This window comes from Nannospalax galili, unplaced genomic scaffold, assembly GCF_000622305.1.
Source record: "Nannospalax galili isolate Female #2095 unplaced genomic scaffold, S.galili_v1.0 scaffold47, whole genome shotgun sequence".
Classification (NCBI taxonomy): domain Eukaryota; kingdom Metazoa; phylum Chordata; class Mammalia; order Rodentia; family Spalacidae; genus Nannospalax; species Nannospalax galili.
In genome coordinates this window covers 899,642-917,184 of record NW_008357641.1, presented here as the reverse complement: position 1 = coordinate 917,184, position 17,543 = coordinate 899,642, and the positions used below count along the sequence as shown (strand labels likewise).

Genomic DNA, 17,543 nt, shown 5'->3' with positions numbered 1-17,543 from the left:
GGCTGGCGGGTGGCCGCGCGGCGTTGCGAGGCCCAGGAGCGGCCCGGCTCTCCGGCCCCCTGAACGCCGCAGTACTCCGCCCCCGCCCCCGCCCAGTGCGGCAGCGGCCGCCGGCCAGCGGAGGTTGACGCCGCGGCCCAGCAGGCGCAGCCGCTGTCCACCTGCCAGCGGGGGAGGGGCCCTGCTCACCGCCGGTCAGAGGTCGCTGGGCGCCGATCGGAGTCGTTCGGAAGGCCGGGCGCTGGACATCAGTGGCCAGGCCAGTTTGGGGTCCGCTTGGATTTGCCCCCAGCTACAGCTAGAGACCCTGAAACAAGGGCGGGCTGGGAGGAGGCGCTCAGTGCCCACCTCTTTGCTGTGGGTTTCTGCTAAGTAGTATCAGTACACGACTTCCCATTCCTATCACGTAGGTACTATCATCACTCCCATGCTACAGAGGCACTGCCAGACTTTTTACCTAATCACTACCTGCCTGGGTACTGCCAGGGAAACCTGCCCTCTGGAAGTGCCCACTTAAAAATTTTATTTTTATGCAATGCTGAGGATTGCACGAAACGTCTGCCACCTGCTAAGCAACCATTGTACCACTAAGTGACACCCTCAGCCCAATGCACAGCCACACAGCCGGAACACTCAGTTTCCCAACTCTGCCGCTGCCATGAGGAACCTGAAGCACTAGGTTGATGTTTGGAATCCCACCCTGACACACTGAATTCTTCTACAAGTTCCTCCATCATTCTGCTACCTGGGGCAACCCACCCAAACACTCTAGGATAGACAATCATCACACCCCCTCCCCTCACAGTGGCCAGGTGCTGAGCCAAAACTCTGAATCTGAAGGGAAGTTGCCTCCCCCGTGATCTCCATGGGCTCACTGCTGTGCTTCCTAGTGCACAACCTGCCTCTAGCCCACAGCTGTTCCCGCCCCTTCCCAGATCAGCTGCAGTCCCCTGGCCCAAGAGTGGAGCTTCTTCCGTGGAGTTACATAGTAAAGCTAAGTGAAATTTAACAAAACTAGACTGCATATGCCCTTAGATCACAATTTTTCTCTATGCCCATGCGTCAAGGGCAGTCTGGGGGGGTGGGGGGATCACTGGTTATCATCTATCTGCAGAACAGCTAGTGTCAAGCTTGGACAACAAAAAACTGTCTCTGACCCTCTCAGCCTGGAAAGCAACTGTACAACTAGTTGAGACAGCAAAGGGAGATGGGCCAGCCACCCATGGGACAAGAGGATACCCAAGACAAAGGGTGAGGGTGACAAAGCTGCCTCAGCTACTAGAGACAAAAGCAGAAACAGGCAATCTAGATGAAGTGCTTTTTATTTTTAAACCAAACACTTTTAATATACAAACTGCAGTCCTAACAGTACCCATGGAGCAGCAGGGGACCAGGGTGCTAGGCAGGGCAGAGAAGGAAAGCTGTTAAGTTCAAGGAGCCAAATGCTTCCCTTGCCCTGGTGGCCTGTGAGAGCATGTGGTCACAGCAACCCTGATGACTCTATGGGGCCAGGCTGTGAGCAGTAGGCCTTTCAACATGCCTTCTACTCAAGAGACCCCCTCAGAAAGCCAGTCAGGAGAAGGTTGCTGTGACAGAGGCCCCTGCTATCCTTCCTCAGCTTAGGGAGCTCACCTTTGGGGAAGAGTTTTCTAGGGGTGGCTAGACTGGATGACTCACACCCTGGGAGGACAGCAGTAGTAGAGTCTGCTAACCAGGACTCCTAGCCTGGGAGCCTCAGGAGCCAAGGTGGGGAAGGAGTGACAGCCTCTGGCCAGAGCCCAGCCAGGTACCACCTAAGCTAGCCTTCAGGGTAGGTGGTGTACAGAGAGCTCTCACAGGAGCTGACAGCATAGGAGAGAAAACACCATCAGAAAGAAGGAACAGAAGTACCTGTTTCCTAGAGGCCCGAGTCCGAAGTGGGATGATCCTTTTGGACCTGGGGTAGAAGAGTCTAGGGCCCACTCTTTCCTTGGGGCCAACGCTGACAGGCTTGGAGGCAGCTCATGGCCTCAACGTCCTTGAGATAATCAAGCACAACCCCTTCAGATGTGCAGGGGGACTGGCCATGGTCCTGTAAGCCCAGCTGAATCCCCCATTCAGATGTAGTCCATGGAGTTCTCTGGGAGACCTGGGATACTGCTGGGGAGGCCCAGGCCTTTGATGGGAATGCAGCTAAGGGGAAGGCTACAGTCCAGGCTGGGGTCCAGGTTGGGGTCTTGGTTCTCTATGGCCTCCAGCCTGTCTGGGTTGTTGTCCCAGTTGATATGAAAGCGAGTCACCCGAGGGTTGGAGGCCAAGATGTTCCGCTGGAGCTGGAAAAATTGTCCATTCTTGTCATCATAAATATTCATTACTTCTATAGACTCTCTCAGACCCCACCTCGAGCCTAAGAGAGCAGACTGCTGATTTTGCCAGGGCCTTCCTAGTCCTGGTTCTGCTTGTTACTCACTACATAGATCAAACTTGTTATGATCCTCTTGCCTCTGCCTTTCAAGTGCTAGGATTACTAGAGTGAGCCATCACACCCCATCTGTTTAGCTTTTGGAGGCAGTCTCAATACATATATAGCCCAGGCTGGCTGGGACTCATGGTACTCCTGCCTCAGCATCCTGAGGGCTAGGATGCTGGGGTTACAGTGTACTCCACTGTGATTTTGTGAGGCATGCCTCAGAGAAGGAAAAGATGTTCACTGTCATAGCTCTAGCCCAACACGGCACAGATGGAGCACAGCTTGTAAACCTTCACAATTTGTAAACCTTTACAAGGGACCTTGGCTCCCATTTTCCCCAAAAGTAAAGGCACTGGCCTGTCTGAAGCAGGAAGTGCAGGGAACAGGCCCCACCTGAGAGAAGTCTGGCTTTGGTGGAGGGTTCTCCCGAAGCTCAGGGTTGGGGTACTCATTGTTGACGTAGTAGCCCACACGGATGAACTCTTGTCCGTGGTAGGTGCAGGTGATCAGGATCACAGTCACTCCCACAGCATCCGTCTCAGGGATGAGGGATGGGTTTGGGGCATCAGCCTGGGGAGACACATCCTGGGCCTTAACACAGCCAGTCCCCCCTCAATGTCATTAACAAAACCCCCCAAGGAACTTGTATTTCCTGAGCAGAAAGCATGTTCAATGCTCAAGGACTTTCAGTTAACTGGGATTAGACAGACCAATCACATAGCTGACTATGAAGTGGAAATTATGATTCCATGTGGCAGCATGCTTGCCCAGCAGGAATGGAACCCTGCCTTCCAACCTCAGCACCACAAAAATCAATTAATTTCAAAACTGGTAAACACGACCAGGAGACACAGGAGGAATGTGGTAAACTAGGGGAGTGGCCTTAAGATGAGACTGGACAGGTAGATGCCAGGCAATCCTGGGTTTATTGGGACAGTTAAGGGCTTGGGAAAGATCAATGTTTAGCAGGAGGTAAGATCTGAAAAGACTGGTAGCATGTGGAGGTGTGACAGAAGGGCTGCAGCAGAAGCAGGCAGGCCAGGCATAACTCACTCTACAGAGAGGCAGTGGTCTAGACCCAGCAGCAGAGGACAGTAGATTAGGACGTTTGGATCTGGATAGGAGCAGCTATGTTGGTGCAAGTTGAAACTCATCCAAATGAAAACTATGATGTTTCCAACCTGGGCACAGTAGCACACTCCTTTAATCCCAGCTCTTGGGAAGTAGAGGCAGGCAGATCTCTGTGAGTTTGAGGCCACCCTGGTCTACATAGGTAGAGTCCTAGATCAGCCAGGGCTACATAATGAGATCCTGTCTCAAAAAGCAAAAACAATAGAAAAACACAAAAAAACTATGATACGTCTAACAGTGACAGCAGAACATCTCCAGTATGGGGTCCTGTGTGACAGCTAGGTCATAAGCTCAGGAAACAGGTCCTGGCTTGTGCACAGGGGCTTAGTGAGTTTGGTAAGAGGATAATGTCGGGGGCTGGAGAGGTGGCTCAGCAGTTAAGAGCACGAGGTGGTTCAGCAGTTAAGAGCACTGACTGCTCTTGCAGAGGACCTGGGTTTGATTCCCAGCACCCAAATTGGGGCCACGAACTGTCCTTAACTCCAGTTCCAGAGAAATGTGAAGCCCTCTTCTGACCTCCTCGGAATTGCATGACACAGGTGCACTCACATACATGTAGGCAACACATTCGTACACATAAAATAAAAATAATAAAATATTAAAAAAAAAAAAAAGATAGTGTGCTGGATAGTGTCAGTTGTCAACTTGACTGGGGTGAGGGAACCTCAACTGGAGAATTTTCTCCATAGGACTGGCCTGTGGGCATGTACCAGCCCACTGTGGGTGGTACCATCCCTGGGCAAGTAGTCCTGGGTTATGCAAGAAAGTAGGCTGAGCACAGGCCAGAGGAGCAAGCATTCTTCCATGGTCTGTTTCAGTGACTGCCTCCAGGTTCCTGCCCTGACTTCCCTCAATGATGCACTGCCACTTGGAAGAGTAAAATGAAATAAGTCCTTTCCTTTCCAAGTTGGTTTTGGACAGAATGGTCTATTACAGCAATAGAAGGTTAACTAGAACAGACAGCTAGTTTGGTAACTGCAAAGGGAAGTAGGTGAATAGATAATGGATTTGAGTAGAGATGCCAATGCTTGCTAAGAACACGTGCTGCTGATGAGTCCAATCACAATGAACCGGAGGGCTATTCATTACTCACTGTGTTTTCAAATCCACCAACTCCTTACCTCTGGAACCCGAAAGTCAAAAAGTATATTTTTGTGATTATATACAGACACAGAGCAGAGAAAAACCTTGTGCTCAGGTTCCAACCTGAGGCCAAACTAGTGGTTACCTGTCCTTCTCAAGTCAGCTTTCATGTGGAGAACAAGGAGCCTTTTGGCTGCCTGTCTAGTGCCACTATCTGGGAGCTTCTTAGTGACAAGCTTGTTTCTATCTGCCAGAATGTGAACAGACTATTACATGCTCCTGCCACAATATTCTGCCTCCTTCTTGGCCTAGAAAGGAGCTAAGCAACCATGGACTGAACCCTCGGGAACATTTTCCTTGCTACATTGTCAACGATCTCACAGCAGAAGACACATTTAAGGTTTATATTCATTACTGCCTTTATCCGCCTCTTTGTTTTGTTTTTGTAGTATTTATTTATTTGTTTGTTTGTTTGGTCTTTTCGAGACAGGGTCTCCCTGTAGCCCCAGCTATCCTGGAACTCACTATGTAGACCAGGCTGGCCTTGAACTCACAGAGATCCGCCTGCCTTTGCCTCCCAAGTGCTGGAATTAAAGGTGTGTGCCACCACACCTGGCTGTATTAGTTATTTTTATGTGTCTAAGTGTTTTGCTTGCTTGTTATGTATGTAAGTACACCATGCATGTAATATCCACAGAGGCCAGAAGAGGGCATCAGACACACTGGAACTGGAGTTACAGAAGGTAGTAAGCCACCAGGTGGTGGCTAGGAACTGAACCCGGGTCCTCTTTAGCCAGGTCTTAACCACTGGGCAATCTCTCCAGACCCCTTGCCTTCTTGTTTTTTAACAAGGTTTTGCTATAAAGCCAGGCTGGCCTTGAACCCAAAGCAATCTTCCTGCCTCGGTCTCCCAAGTACTGAGATTATAGACATCTACTACATAGCCAGCTTCCACCTTTAATAGATACTAATTTTTCATTATACATGCAAAGGTTTCACTCACTCACTGATGTTAAATAATTTATTGTCATGTCTTAAAATGTAATTGATGAGTAAAAATTTACATCATAGAGGCTGGAGAGATGGCTCAGCACTTAATAGTACTGGCTGCTATTGCAGAGGACCCAGGTTCAATTCCCAGCACCCACAGCTAACAGCCCCAGTTCCAGAAGATCCAATGCCTTCTTTTAACCTCTATAGGCATTGCATGACACAGATGCACATACACGCATGCAGGCAATACACTCATACACATAAAATATAATAAAGATTTACATCATACAACAAAATAAATAAGACCCCAAGTACAGCGCTGAAGTCTGTCTGGTGAAATAGTCGATGGCAAGTACTGTGCTAGGTAGGCTTTGTTCAGATGTGGTTAGTGTTGCTAGTTGTGAGTTCATGTGGTATTTGAAATAGGTTTTGCTATGTAGCCCAGGCTAGTTCTAAGCATGCTGGGGTTACAGGTGTGATCTGCCACACCTAGCTCTGGCTGATGGAAAGATGACCCAAAACAAAACCAAATCCTAAATTCAGAAGGCATGATGGTACATGCCTTTAAATCCAGCACTCAGGTGGCAGAGGCAGGCAGGTGTCTATAAATTTGAAGCCAGCCAGGGCCACAGTGAGACTTTCTCTCAAAAGCAAACCAAGAAACCAAATATAAACCCTAACCCTAACCCTAGCCTGAGACAAGTCAAGGGCTAAGATGCATCTGTCTTACCTGAAAGATGAACATGTGCCTTCCTGCAGGAATGGGGCCTACCAGTACGGAGTCTAGGATTTGATCAAACTCCTCGCTCTCTGCTGAGCCCACGTAAATTATCTTCCACTCCAGGTCTGCAAGCACATGGCAGGGAGATTAAAGACTGATACAACTTAACAGCAAGAGAGCAGGGAAGGGTATTTTACTGTTTTGGGAAGATCCTGAATATTCAGGAATGTTCTGTGAGCTAGTGTTTGTAGGGCACTAGGCTCATGCACCACAATTTTGAACTAGGGCAGATATGAAGCTCTACTTCTGTAGGGCTATTTCTCCTGTTGGCCTAACTGGGCCAGGTGACCTTGACTCTGGCCCTGTGGGAAACTTGGGGCTCTCAGAGGCAGAGATGAACCACATGGCAGAAGCTGACTCAAGAGTCCCATGACGTAGGCATGCAGAGGGAGCAGGGCCACTCTGGGACCCTGGCTTCTGGGATCCTGGATGGGAAGCCACATCCTCTTTCACAAAGGACTAGTGCGACTGAGTGGAGCAGATCCCTCAACCACTGGGCAGGATGGCAGATTCTGATCCCGAGGAAAAGCCAGGTGGCAAGAGTTGGGAAAGTAAGGCTGCCGAGGGAATCAATTTGTCCCAAACTTGTGCACAACTCATGCTTACTTACACACATTTGTGGGACACTCCGTCAGCAAATGACAAGAGAGTGTATCTCCAAATCCTGACTCTGTACCCCATCTGGTAGGGGGGCTCAGTCCCAGAGTATGCTCAGAATTAAGAAAAAGCACTTGGAGACTCTGCCCATCAATCATGGGAGATCCCCAGTGCCCACTGTTTCTTGCAGGAGGGCCAAGTGTATCAGGGGCAAGGTCATACTAGTACAGGGAAGCTTGGCAAGAGAACTGGAACTTATTTTAGGTTCTTTGAAATTACACAATCCCCAGCTCTAGCAGCTGGGAGAAGTTTCACAAGCTGAGATTTTTCACAGGAAGCAAGCTCTTGGAAGCTGTAAGGCCCTTGGTCCAGTGCGGTGCAGGCATCCAACTCTGGAAGCATACCAATGCAGGGCCACACCATGGTGCTCTGTCACCTGAGCCCCAAGGCCTTCCTCGATATATCCGCGTCCTGTCCCTCTGCAATTTCACCTAGGCCCTTCTCTGTGCATACGGTTCACCAGGGTTCAAACTTCAGTCTCAGCATGCAGGAATTTGATTTGATTTGATTTTTTTGTAGTGCTAGGGAACCCAGGGCCTTACATGTGACAGGCAAGTGCTGCCCAGCAGAGCATGCCCCAAGCACCATGAATTTATTTATTTATTATTTATTTATTTATTTTGGTCTTTTTGAGACAGGGTCTCCCTGTAGCCCCAGCTGTCCTGGAACTCACTATGTAGACCAGGCTGGCCTTGAAGTCAGAGATCCACCTGCCTCTGCCTCCGGAGTGCTGGGATTAAAGGCATGCACCACCGCCTGGCTAATTTTTTTTTTTTTTTTTTTGAGACAGGATCTCCCTGTAGCTTCAACTGGCCTCAATCTCACAGAGATATGCCTGTCTCTGCCTCCGGAGTACTGGGAATAAAGATGTGTGCCACCACATTGGGCTCCATGGACTTACTTTAAGTAGTGACACTACTAGAATCCATTTTTCTGGAAAGACAGAAAAGTGTATTAACCTTGCTCTCATTTTGCTATAATGGCTCACACTGCTTCCTTGCATCTGATTAATGTGCTGAAAGAAGGGCTAAGCAGAAAAGAGCTTGATATAGGGCAGTTCCTAGTGCCCAAAGCACTTGACCTTGCCTAGTCTAGGTCAAAACCTATTGAAATGTAGTGTGTATGCAAGAAGCAAATAGACAGTGAATGCCATAACATGGGACAAACAGAACACAGAATTCATGAAGGACCACACCCAAGTACTGACTGAAAAGTCAGAACTGATCAAACCATCTCTATGAACAGATGATTTGAGATAAGGGCCCATAAACTGGAATTATTCTAAACCTCATGAAGTTTTCTTTTCTTCAAAAAACAGGGTCAGGCCTGAGAGATGGCTCACTAGGCTAAGGTACTTGTCAAACCTGAAGACTTGAGTTTGATCCCTGGAACTCACATGGTAAGGAGAGAACTGACTCCAGCAAGTTGTCCTCTGATGGCCACATGAAAGCATATGAACCACATCTGTTGCACACATACACATTACAAAAGAAAAGCCAGGGCTGGGTGTGGTGCACACACCTTTAATCCTAGCACTTAAGAGGCAGATAATCTCTATGAATTCGAGGTCTAGGTGGTCTACATACAAAGTTCCAGGCCAGCTGGGACTATAGGAAGAGTCTCCAAAAGAAAAAAAAAAAGTGTAGCCCAGACTAGAATGGAATTTACAATCTTTCTGCCACAGCTCCCAAATATTGGGATAACAGGTGTTTACATATCTGTGGCATAACACCACACTTGGTGGATGAATGTTTTCAAAATATAATTAGGAGCTGAAGAGATGGCTCAGAGGTTAAGAGTACTTGTTGATCTTGGAGGACCAGGGCTAGGTTGCCAGCACCCATATGGTGCCTGTAACTCCAGATGCAAGGGATCCAATGTGTTCTTCAGGCCTCTGTAGGTACTGCATGTATATGGTGCTCTTACATACATGCAACCAAATCCTCATATACATAAAATAAAAAATTTAGAGGCTGGCCGGGTGTGGTGGTGCAGGTCTTTAATCCTAGCACTTGAGAGGCAGAGGCAGGCGGATCTCTGTGAGTTCAAGCTCAAAAAGAACGCCCCCCTCAAAAAAAAAAATTTAAAGGCTGGAAAGATAACTCAGAAGTTAAGAGCATCTGGGTTCGGTTCCCACCACCCACATGGCAGCAAACAACCATCTGTAATTTGAATTCCAGGGGATCTGACACCTTCTGACCTCCATGGGCATTGCACAACATGGGTGCACTTAAATATGTGCAGACAATACACTCACACATAAGATAAAAAGAAAATTTTTTTTTTTAGGAAATAAAAATTTAAGCCAGGAGGGGTGGCGCACACCTTTAGTCCCAGCATGGAGACCCTGTCTCAAAAAGGCCAAAAAAAAAATTAAGGTGCTGGAGAGATCGCTCAGTGGTTAAGAGGAACCCAACGCCCTCTTCTGATCTCCATGGGCACTGCAACTACCTACATGCAGGCAATACATTCATATATACAAAACACCTTTTTATCTTTTTAAAATAAGTTAAGGGCTGGAGAGATGGCTCAGCAGTTAAGAGTACTGACTGCTCTTCCAGAGGACCCAGGTTCAGTTCTCAACAACTACATGGCAACTCGCAACCACCCAGTTCCAGGGAATCCAGTGCCCTCTTCTGGCCTCCACAGGCATTGCACACATGGCATCCCACACTTACATGTAGGCAAAACACTCATACATATAAAATAAATGTAAGAATTGCTGGGAATTTAGCTCAGTGGTAGAGCATTTGCCTAGCAAGCACAAGGCCCTGGGTTTGGTCCTCAGCTCTGAAAAAAAAAAAAAAAAAAAGACAAAAATAAAGAATTGCTTTTAAAAGTGAATAAATAACCCTTAGTGCTAGCAATAACAATAAAGTCTATGGTAGAATATGTGCAGTTTCTGTCTATGCAAACACTACACCATTTTGTAGAAGGGCCTTGAGCATCTATGGATATTGGTTCCTAAAGGACTTCTACAGCCAATCACAAAGGCTCTGTTCCCTCAGAAGTAGGTGTGGGCCATCAGTTGTTCACATAGCATAAATTCATACCAACCAAATATAGGACTGGACTCTATTTTGTCTTTTGTGGATTTCTGAGACAGGGTCTCACTGTATAGACCAGGCTGGTTTCAAACTCAGATCTGCCTGCCTCTGCCTCCTGAATGCTGGGATTAAAGGTGTGCACCATCATGCCCAACCCTTGTCCTTTCGGTGTTTTTTTTCTTTTTAAATTTTTTTTTTTTTTTTTGGTCTTCTTGAGACAGGGTCTCCCTGTAGCCCCAACTGTCCTGGAACTGTGTAGACCACCACGCTGGCCTTGAACTCACAGAGATCCACCTGCCTCTGCCTCCAGAGTGCTGGGATTAAAGGCATGTGCCACCATGCCTGGCTTTCTTCTTAAATATTTATTATTTTTATTTTATGTGTATGTGTGTATTGCCTGTGTGTAGGTAGGTGCACCCATGTCGTGCAATGCCCGCAGAGGACAGAAGAGGCTGTCAGATCCCCTGGAACTGGAATTACATACAGATGTTAGCTGCCATGTGGGTGCTGGGATTCGAACCCGGGTCTGGGTCTTCAGCAAGAACAGTTAGTGTTCTTAACCGCTGAGGCATCTCTCCAGGGCCCGCCCCCACCCCCTTTTTGGTGTGTTTTTTAATTTTTTTTAGGAGAGATGACTCAGCAGTTAAGAGCACTGACTGCTCTTGCAGAGGACCCAGGTTAGATTCCCAGCACCCACATGGCGGCTACAAATGGTCCTTAACTCCAGTTCCTGGGGAATTTGAAGCCCTCTTCTGACCTCCACAGCATTGTATGACATGGGTGCACTCATACATACAGGTAATATACTCATACACATAAAATAAAAATAATATTAAAAAAAAATTTTTTAGCTTTTTGAGACAGGGTCTCTCTGTAGCCCGAGCTGGCCTGAACTCAGGCTGGCCTTGAACTCAGAGATCTGCCTGCCTCTGCCTCCCGAGTGATGGGACAAAAGACATCTGGCTACCACACCTGGCAAATATTTATTATTTTTATTTTATAAGTGTATTGCCTGCATGTAGGTAAGTGAACCCATGTCATGCAATGCCCTCAATGGTCAGAAGAGGGCATTGGAACTGAATCCCCTTGGAACTGGAGTTACAATTGTTAGCTGCCATCTGGGTGCTGGGACTCAAACTGGAGTCCTCTGTAAGAGCAGCCAGTGCTCCTGGCTGCTGAGTCATCTCTCCAGCCCCCCCCCCCCTTTTTTTTGCCTTTTTGAGACAGGGTCTCCCTGTAGCCCCAGCTGTCCTGGAACTCATTATGTAGACCAGGCTGGCCTTGAACTCACAGAGATCCGCCTATCTCTGCCTCCCGAGTGCTGGGATTAAAGGCGTGCGCCACCATGCCCGGCGCCTTTTTGTTTTTTAATGTGTGTGTGTATGTGTAATATGTGTTTATAGACATTTTCCTGTGTATGAATGTGGCTGTGCCTGAGCCATGCCTTATGTGGAGGTCAGAGAATAACCTAAGGTGCCAGACATATGCTAGGCTAGCTGGCCTGAGAGCTGTTTTATTCACTGAGTCATCTCCCAAGCTCAATTCCATTTTGTCTTGATGCCCTAAGTTCACACTTACACCTGTATACCTTTTAGTATTTAGGAAAAGAAAACCAAAGCAGACAATCTATTAAAGACATAGAAAGACTTTACACACCCTAGGCAACCACTCTATTAATGAGCTAACCCTCAGCCAACTCCCTTTTTCCTCCTTTTGCTTTGTTTTTTGGGGACAGGGTTTTAGGAAGCCTAGGCTGGCCTGGAACTTGTTATGTAGCTGAAGCTGACCCTGAACTTCTGATCCTCTAGCCTTTTCACCTTCTGAGTACTGGGATTACAGGTATGTGCCACCCTGCTTGTTTCAGTTGTTTGAGACCAGGTTTCCCTAGGTAGCCTAGGCTGGCATCTTCCTGCACATTACAATAGTGCACATCACACCTGCCCTCTCCTGTTTTAAACTTCTATTAGGACTTCTTTCTGTGTATTTATCACCTGGCCTTTGTTCATCATCACAAGATTAATGATGGTTGGCCTTGGTGCATAACATCTGGCTTCTATGACTTAATCAGCTCCTGTCTGTTGAAATTCTCAACTAAATAGAGGTGTAGAGGTAGAATGCCAGGCCAAGTACAGTACATGTAAATCTGTACCTACCTCCAGATGTTGAGCAGAGAACATAGGGCTTAGAGCCCTTGGGAAATGGAGATCACCTGACCAGGGCTGGGGGGGCTTCTCGGGTTTCAGGTGATGGTGTCAAGAGGAGGCAGGGAACAGCTACTGCTTCTCTACACTTTGTGGAAGAGACCAGGATGAGGAAAGCCAGCTTGCAGGTCAGTCACAGAATGTGAAGAATGGAATCAGTCATTGTGACCAGATGGAATTCTTGGAGGAAAAGCACCTTGTCGAGCTGTAAATGAAAATAGCACCTGTTCTGTCTTTTCAGAGGATCCTGATTTGCCAAGAAATTCTATGGTCATCCATTTTATGTTCTACCTCTAAAGTAAGGACTGTTGGGCCAGAGATACAGCTATGTATCAGAGCACCTGTTTAGCATGTTTGGCCTTGGGTTTGATTCCTAGTACCAAAACACACACAAAACCTACAAGTAAATTTCTTTCTTTCTTTCTTTTTTTTTTTTTTCCAGGACTGGAGCAAAGATAAAGAATTCAAAGGCTGGAGAGGTATCTCAGTTGGTAAAGTGCTTCCCATGAAAACAAGAGGAATAGAGCTAGAATCCCCAGCACTTATGTAAAAATTAATTTTAAAAATGCTGGATGTGCCGAGCGTGGTGGCTCACGCCTGTAGTCCCAGCACTTGGGAGGCAGAGGCAGATCTCTGTGAGTTCAAGGCCAGCCCGGTCTACATAGTGAGTTCCAGGACAGCTGGGGCCACAGGGAGACCCTGCTTCAAAAAAACCAAAAAAAAAAAAAAAAAAAAAGCTGGATGTGATGACACATGTCTGTAATCCCACTGCTGGGATTACAGAGTAAGTGGATTGATCCCTAGCTTACTGGCCAGCCAGTATAGCAGAATCAGAGCTCCAGGTTCAGTAGAGACCCTGTCTCAAAAAAAAAAAAAAAAAGTAATTGAGAAAGACGCCCGATTTTTACCTCTGGCCTCCACAAGCACACATGAATACATACACACTATACAAATAAAGAAACTAAGAATCTGGACTCAGAACTCAGAGATAAGCTTCAGTGGTAACAGTTTTACAAACTGGCGGCTGGGTGACTTGAAAAAGTCGCTCTGTTCCTATTCAAAAGTGAGTAGGAGCCCGACTCTTGTCTTGTCTGCTCCAATGCTATAAATAAGGACTAAAAGTACTAGATAATGACCATGCAACCATTTTTAAGTGCAAGGAGCACAAAGAGGCATTGAAACCCAGTCTCTTGCCATCTGGGAACTGTGAATCCTTTAGCCTGTTAGCTCTTTGTATCTCCTCCTGGCTTTAAAATTAAATATTGTTCCACAGTGTTATTCTGCACTCTGTCTTGTCCCAGAAAGGATTTAACCTAGTTTATGGTTAGTCATAAGCAGACTCCTGCTTATGAGAGGCTGAGCCATCAACCCACCAAAGCACACACTGTAAAAGCTCCACGCTAACAGGAGTGGATGGCTTTGCCTAAAAATCATCCACCAACCACCAAGAGGCACAAGTTGGCACACTCTAAGCCTCTCAGAGTTCCACTTCCTCAGCTGCTACCTCTTTTTTTCAACCCTCCGTAGAGAAATGGTCTCATGGAGTACTTCCTCCTGAAAGCAGGATTTGCCTTCTGTGGAGCTGAGACTCCCAGGTAATCTCACATTTTACCTGTGCACATACTTCATCTGAGAAGTCTTTTGCTCTTTGTGGCTCCTGTCCTCTCATTTAACAGATGAGATGAACATCCACCTTTATGTTGCACAGATGAATTAAGTCACTCTATAAAAGATGCACAAAAGGCAGTGACCTTCCAGCTGACCCAGCACTGTTCAGCCACTGCCCTGATTAGATCAGCCCACCAAAAGGGAAGAGGAATTGCTTGCACTGAGCCAGCTGGAAGCCAGTGGAAACCTCAGGAACCTGCTAAGGCCTGCCTGGCTGTGCCACCCCCAGAACCGGTACTGAGGAGACAAAATTACCTGCAGCAACAGGAGCTAGAAGCCCCTATCCCTCCCCACCAGGGGAAGCTCAAGCATATGGTTGGGACCAAGCTAAAGAAGGAAGCTTGGTTCTGGGTAATACCCATGCAGTTACAGGTGACAAGCAGAAACTGCTGGGGGCAAAACTGGAGTTGTTTGGAGAATGCATTGTTAGGAGACAAATGGTGTGAAAGAGATTCGCCAGTGGGGAGAGGGAGCATCACAAAGAAAAAGAATGAGAAGGGTCTGTCCACTTCGGGGAAAGTGTCCGCGAGGAAAAATGGGGGGAGGGTGCTGGAAGTTGGGGGTCCCCATAGGAGGAAGTGCATAGTGTCTCACTGCTGGGGAGAGGATAGGTGGAAGTTTTCCTAGGTGAAAATCGGGGAGTGGTTGGAACGGGGGTCTTGCCATAGGGAAGATGGAGCGGCTGTGAGTCTCCAAAGGTTAAATGAAGACTGACGTCTCTACATTGGAAAATGTGCCAAGGACGAGCACTACAGGACCAGGAATCAAAAGGCCTCCATTAGAGATCGCGGGGTATACACGAGGAGGTCGGAGTTGGGGCCACGGAGGTGTGTTGCCAAGGGACGATCGGGTGGGCTGACGGGGAGGTTTCCGGGGAGTGGAAGAAACCCGGGGGTGGGAAGGGACAGGCAGGTCTGGGGGTCTTTACACGGGCCCAGTCTCACCGTCCTCCAGGGCCTCACTACATTCGAAGTTGATCTCGAACCGGAAGGGGCTTTGGAAAGGGCTCGGGTTCTCCAGGACCGCCACATTCAGCACCGACACCTTGGCCATCACCTCGCAGAGGGCAGCTGCTGCGGCGGAGCCCTGGTCGGCGCTCGGCGGTGGCAAAAGCGACTGGGAACGGAGGTGAACGAGCAGGATCAGCTAAGAAACCCCGGTTCCTCTCTCCGCCGACAGAGGTGTGGACCACCCCGCCCCACCTACTCCGCGCGCCGCCTTCAAATAGCCAGCTCGGCCCGAAAGCCAATCACCACCAACGTTCCTTGGCGGCGCGAGAGCCTATTAGCCAATCCTGGAGCGTCTACTGGCTCGCGCCGGAACTCCCCAGGCCAATCAGAGACGCTCCCTCTTCCCCAGGCAGGGGAGGCGGGACTATCTCCCAGTGTCCTAAAGTGTTGGTGGGGAACCAATCCCCAGCGTCTCCGACTCCGATAACTAGGGCGGGGGTGGGCGAAGCCTGCGGGCGGAACTTCTCTGATCCAATCCCGAGGGTTCCCGCACCGCGTGGCCCACGCCCTTGCTCCGCTTTTCCGAAAGATGCTTTCCGAAGAGAGCTGCCCGGCCAACCGCCGAACGGTGGCGCACGGTACTTACTTTAGAGCGCAGGAAACTGTAGCCCGAGGGATGACTTAGCGGTTAAGAGCACTTGCTGCTCTTGCGGAGAGTGTGGGTTCGGTTCCCAGCACCCACAGGGCGGCTTGTAACCACCCAAAGTTCCCATTCCCCAGGACCCCACACCTCCCCTTATACATAATTTTAAAATAAAATGTAAAATAGAATACTTTTTTTTTTTTTTTTTTTTTAAAGAACAGTGACAGGAGTAGGACAAAGCTAGCTCAGGTTTCTGAGAAGTGATTGGCTGACGAGAAAGGCTTGGTTGGCGGGCAGCGGAAGTTGAGTGCAGCACCTCTGAGTAGAGCGTGGGCGACTGTCTGCAGGTGAGAGTCGCTGCTGGTACCTGCACTGTGACGCTTGTGAACACTGTCCTGGGAACGTTTCTCTGCCCGTTAATGCCATGATTTATGACGACAACGGAGCTGGAAACTTCTCTTCACCTCACCCTTGCCTGGGAGCCTTGTTAGAGTCTGTTCCACGAGCCATAGACCTAATTGCACACTTTTACTAAATGTACTCACATATTTAAAGGTTAAAAAACGACAAATCGCCGGGCGTGGTGGCACATGCCTGTAGTCCCAACACTTGGGAGGCAGAGGCAGGCAGATCTTTGTGAGTTTGAGGCTAGCCTGGTCTACATAATGAGTTCCAGGACAGCTGTGGCTACAGGGAGACCCTGTCTCAAAAAGACAAAAAACAACAAACAAAACACAACTCGGGCTGGAGAGATGGCTCAGCGGTTAGGGACACTGACTACTCTTCCAGAGGACCTGGGTTCATTCCTAGAACTCACATGGCGGCCAACAACTGTCCTAACTCCAGTTCCAGGGAATCTGAAACCCTCTAGACCTCCACGAGCATTGCACACAACACTGGTGCACTTATATACGTGCAGGCACTACACTCATACACAGTTTTTATTTAAAAAAAAACAACGAATCGGGGCTGGATAGATCACCCGGGTTCCAATCCCAGCACCCCCATGGCAACTAGCAACTCTCCCGTAACTCCAATTCCAGGGGATCTGACTGCCTCATCTGTCCTCCGGGCATTGCACGACACAGGTGCACTTACCTACATGCAGGCAATACACGCATACACATGAAATAAAATTAATAAAATATTAAAAAAAAACCCGAATCAGTGAAATTAAATTTTACACTTGACTTTAGCCAAGAGGCAAACTGATGAAATTGATTTCAATAGTACATTTAGTTCAGAAAAAACAAATTTCAAATATAATCAGTATAAAAAACTGAAATCTCATACATCCTTTTATTCAGTGAAAAGAAAAAGATGAGGCGGCATTAATTTGAATATCTTTAATCCAGTATAATTGAAATAATTTCTTTTTCAAAATGTTATATTAAGCTGGCCATGGTGACACAGGCCTGTAGTCCCAGCACTTGGGAGTCAGAGGCAGGTGGATCTCTGTGAGTTCAAGACCAGCCTGGTCTACATAGTGAGTTCCAGGACAGCTGGGGCTACAGGAGACGCTGTCTCAAAAAGAAAAAAAAAAAAAGTGGATTCATGTGGATTCATGTGCCTCAACCCCAGCTGTTTCCTACATTCTTAAAAGCTTTCCACCCCCAGCACTAAAATAAGTGATAAAGTGGTCAGATGTGGTGGCTCATGTCTGTAATCCAGCTCTTGGGAGGCTGAGGCAGGAGGATTGCCATGATTTTGAGGCCGGACTCATAGCAAGACCTGGCTCAAAAAGCAATAAATGTAATGCTGAAATCGCCATGTTTTCTAGACACACCTTTATCCACCCCATGATTGTCACTCTCCTTTTGTATTATGGACTTATTTGTCTCCAGGCCCATTCTTTCCATACCCCTGAAAACCATGATGGAGGGGTGAGACAATGCGAGAGATAAATAATGCCTAGCTAGTTTTGAAAACCATAGGGAACG

The 17,543-nt window shown here is 47.9% G+C and overlaps 1 protein-coding gene across 1 annotated transcript; it reads right to left on the bottom strand.

Moving 5' to 3' along the window:
* Positions 1-1,300: 1,300 nt before the first annotated feature.
* On the bottom strand, positions 1,301-15,270 carry Asf1b (anti-silencing function 1B histone chaperone). The gene is made up of 4 exons (XM_008855510.3): positions 14,955-15,270; positions 6,387-6,502; positions 2,843-3,019; positions 1,301-2,312 (listed from the first exon to the last, which is right to left on the bottom strand). Exons 1-4 carry the CDS (start codon positions 15,061-15,063, stop codon positions 2,097-2,099), a joined length of 618 nt encoding a protein of 205 aa, XP_008853732.1. The 5' UTR covers positions 15,064-15,270; the 3' UTR covers positions 1,301-2,096.
* Between the last annotated feature and the right edge of the window lie 2,273 nt (positions 15,271-17,543).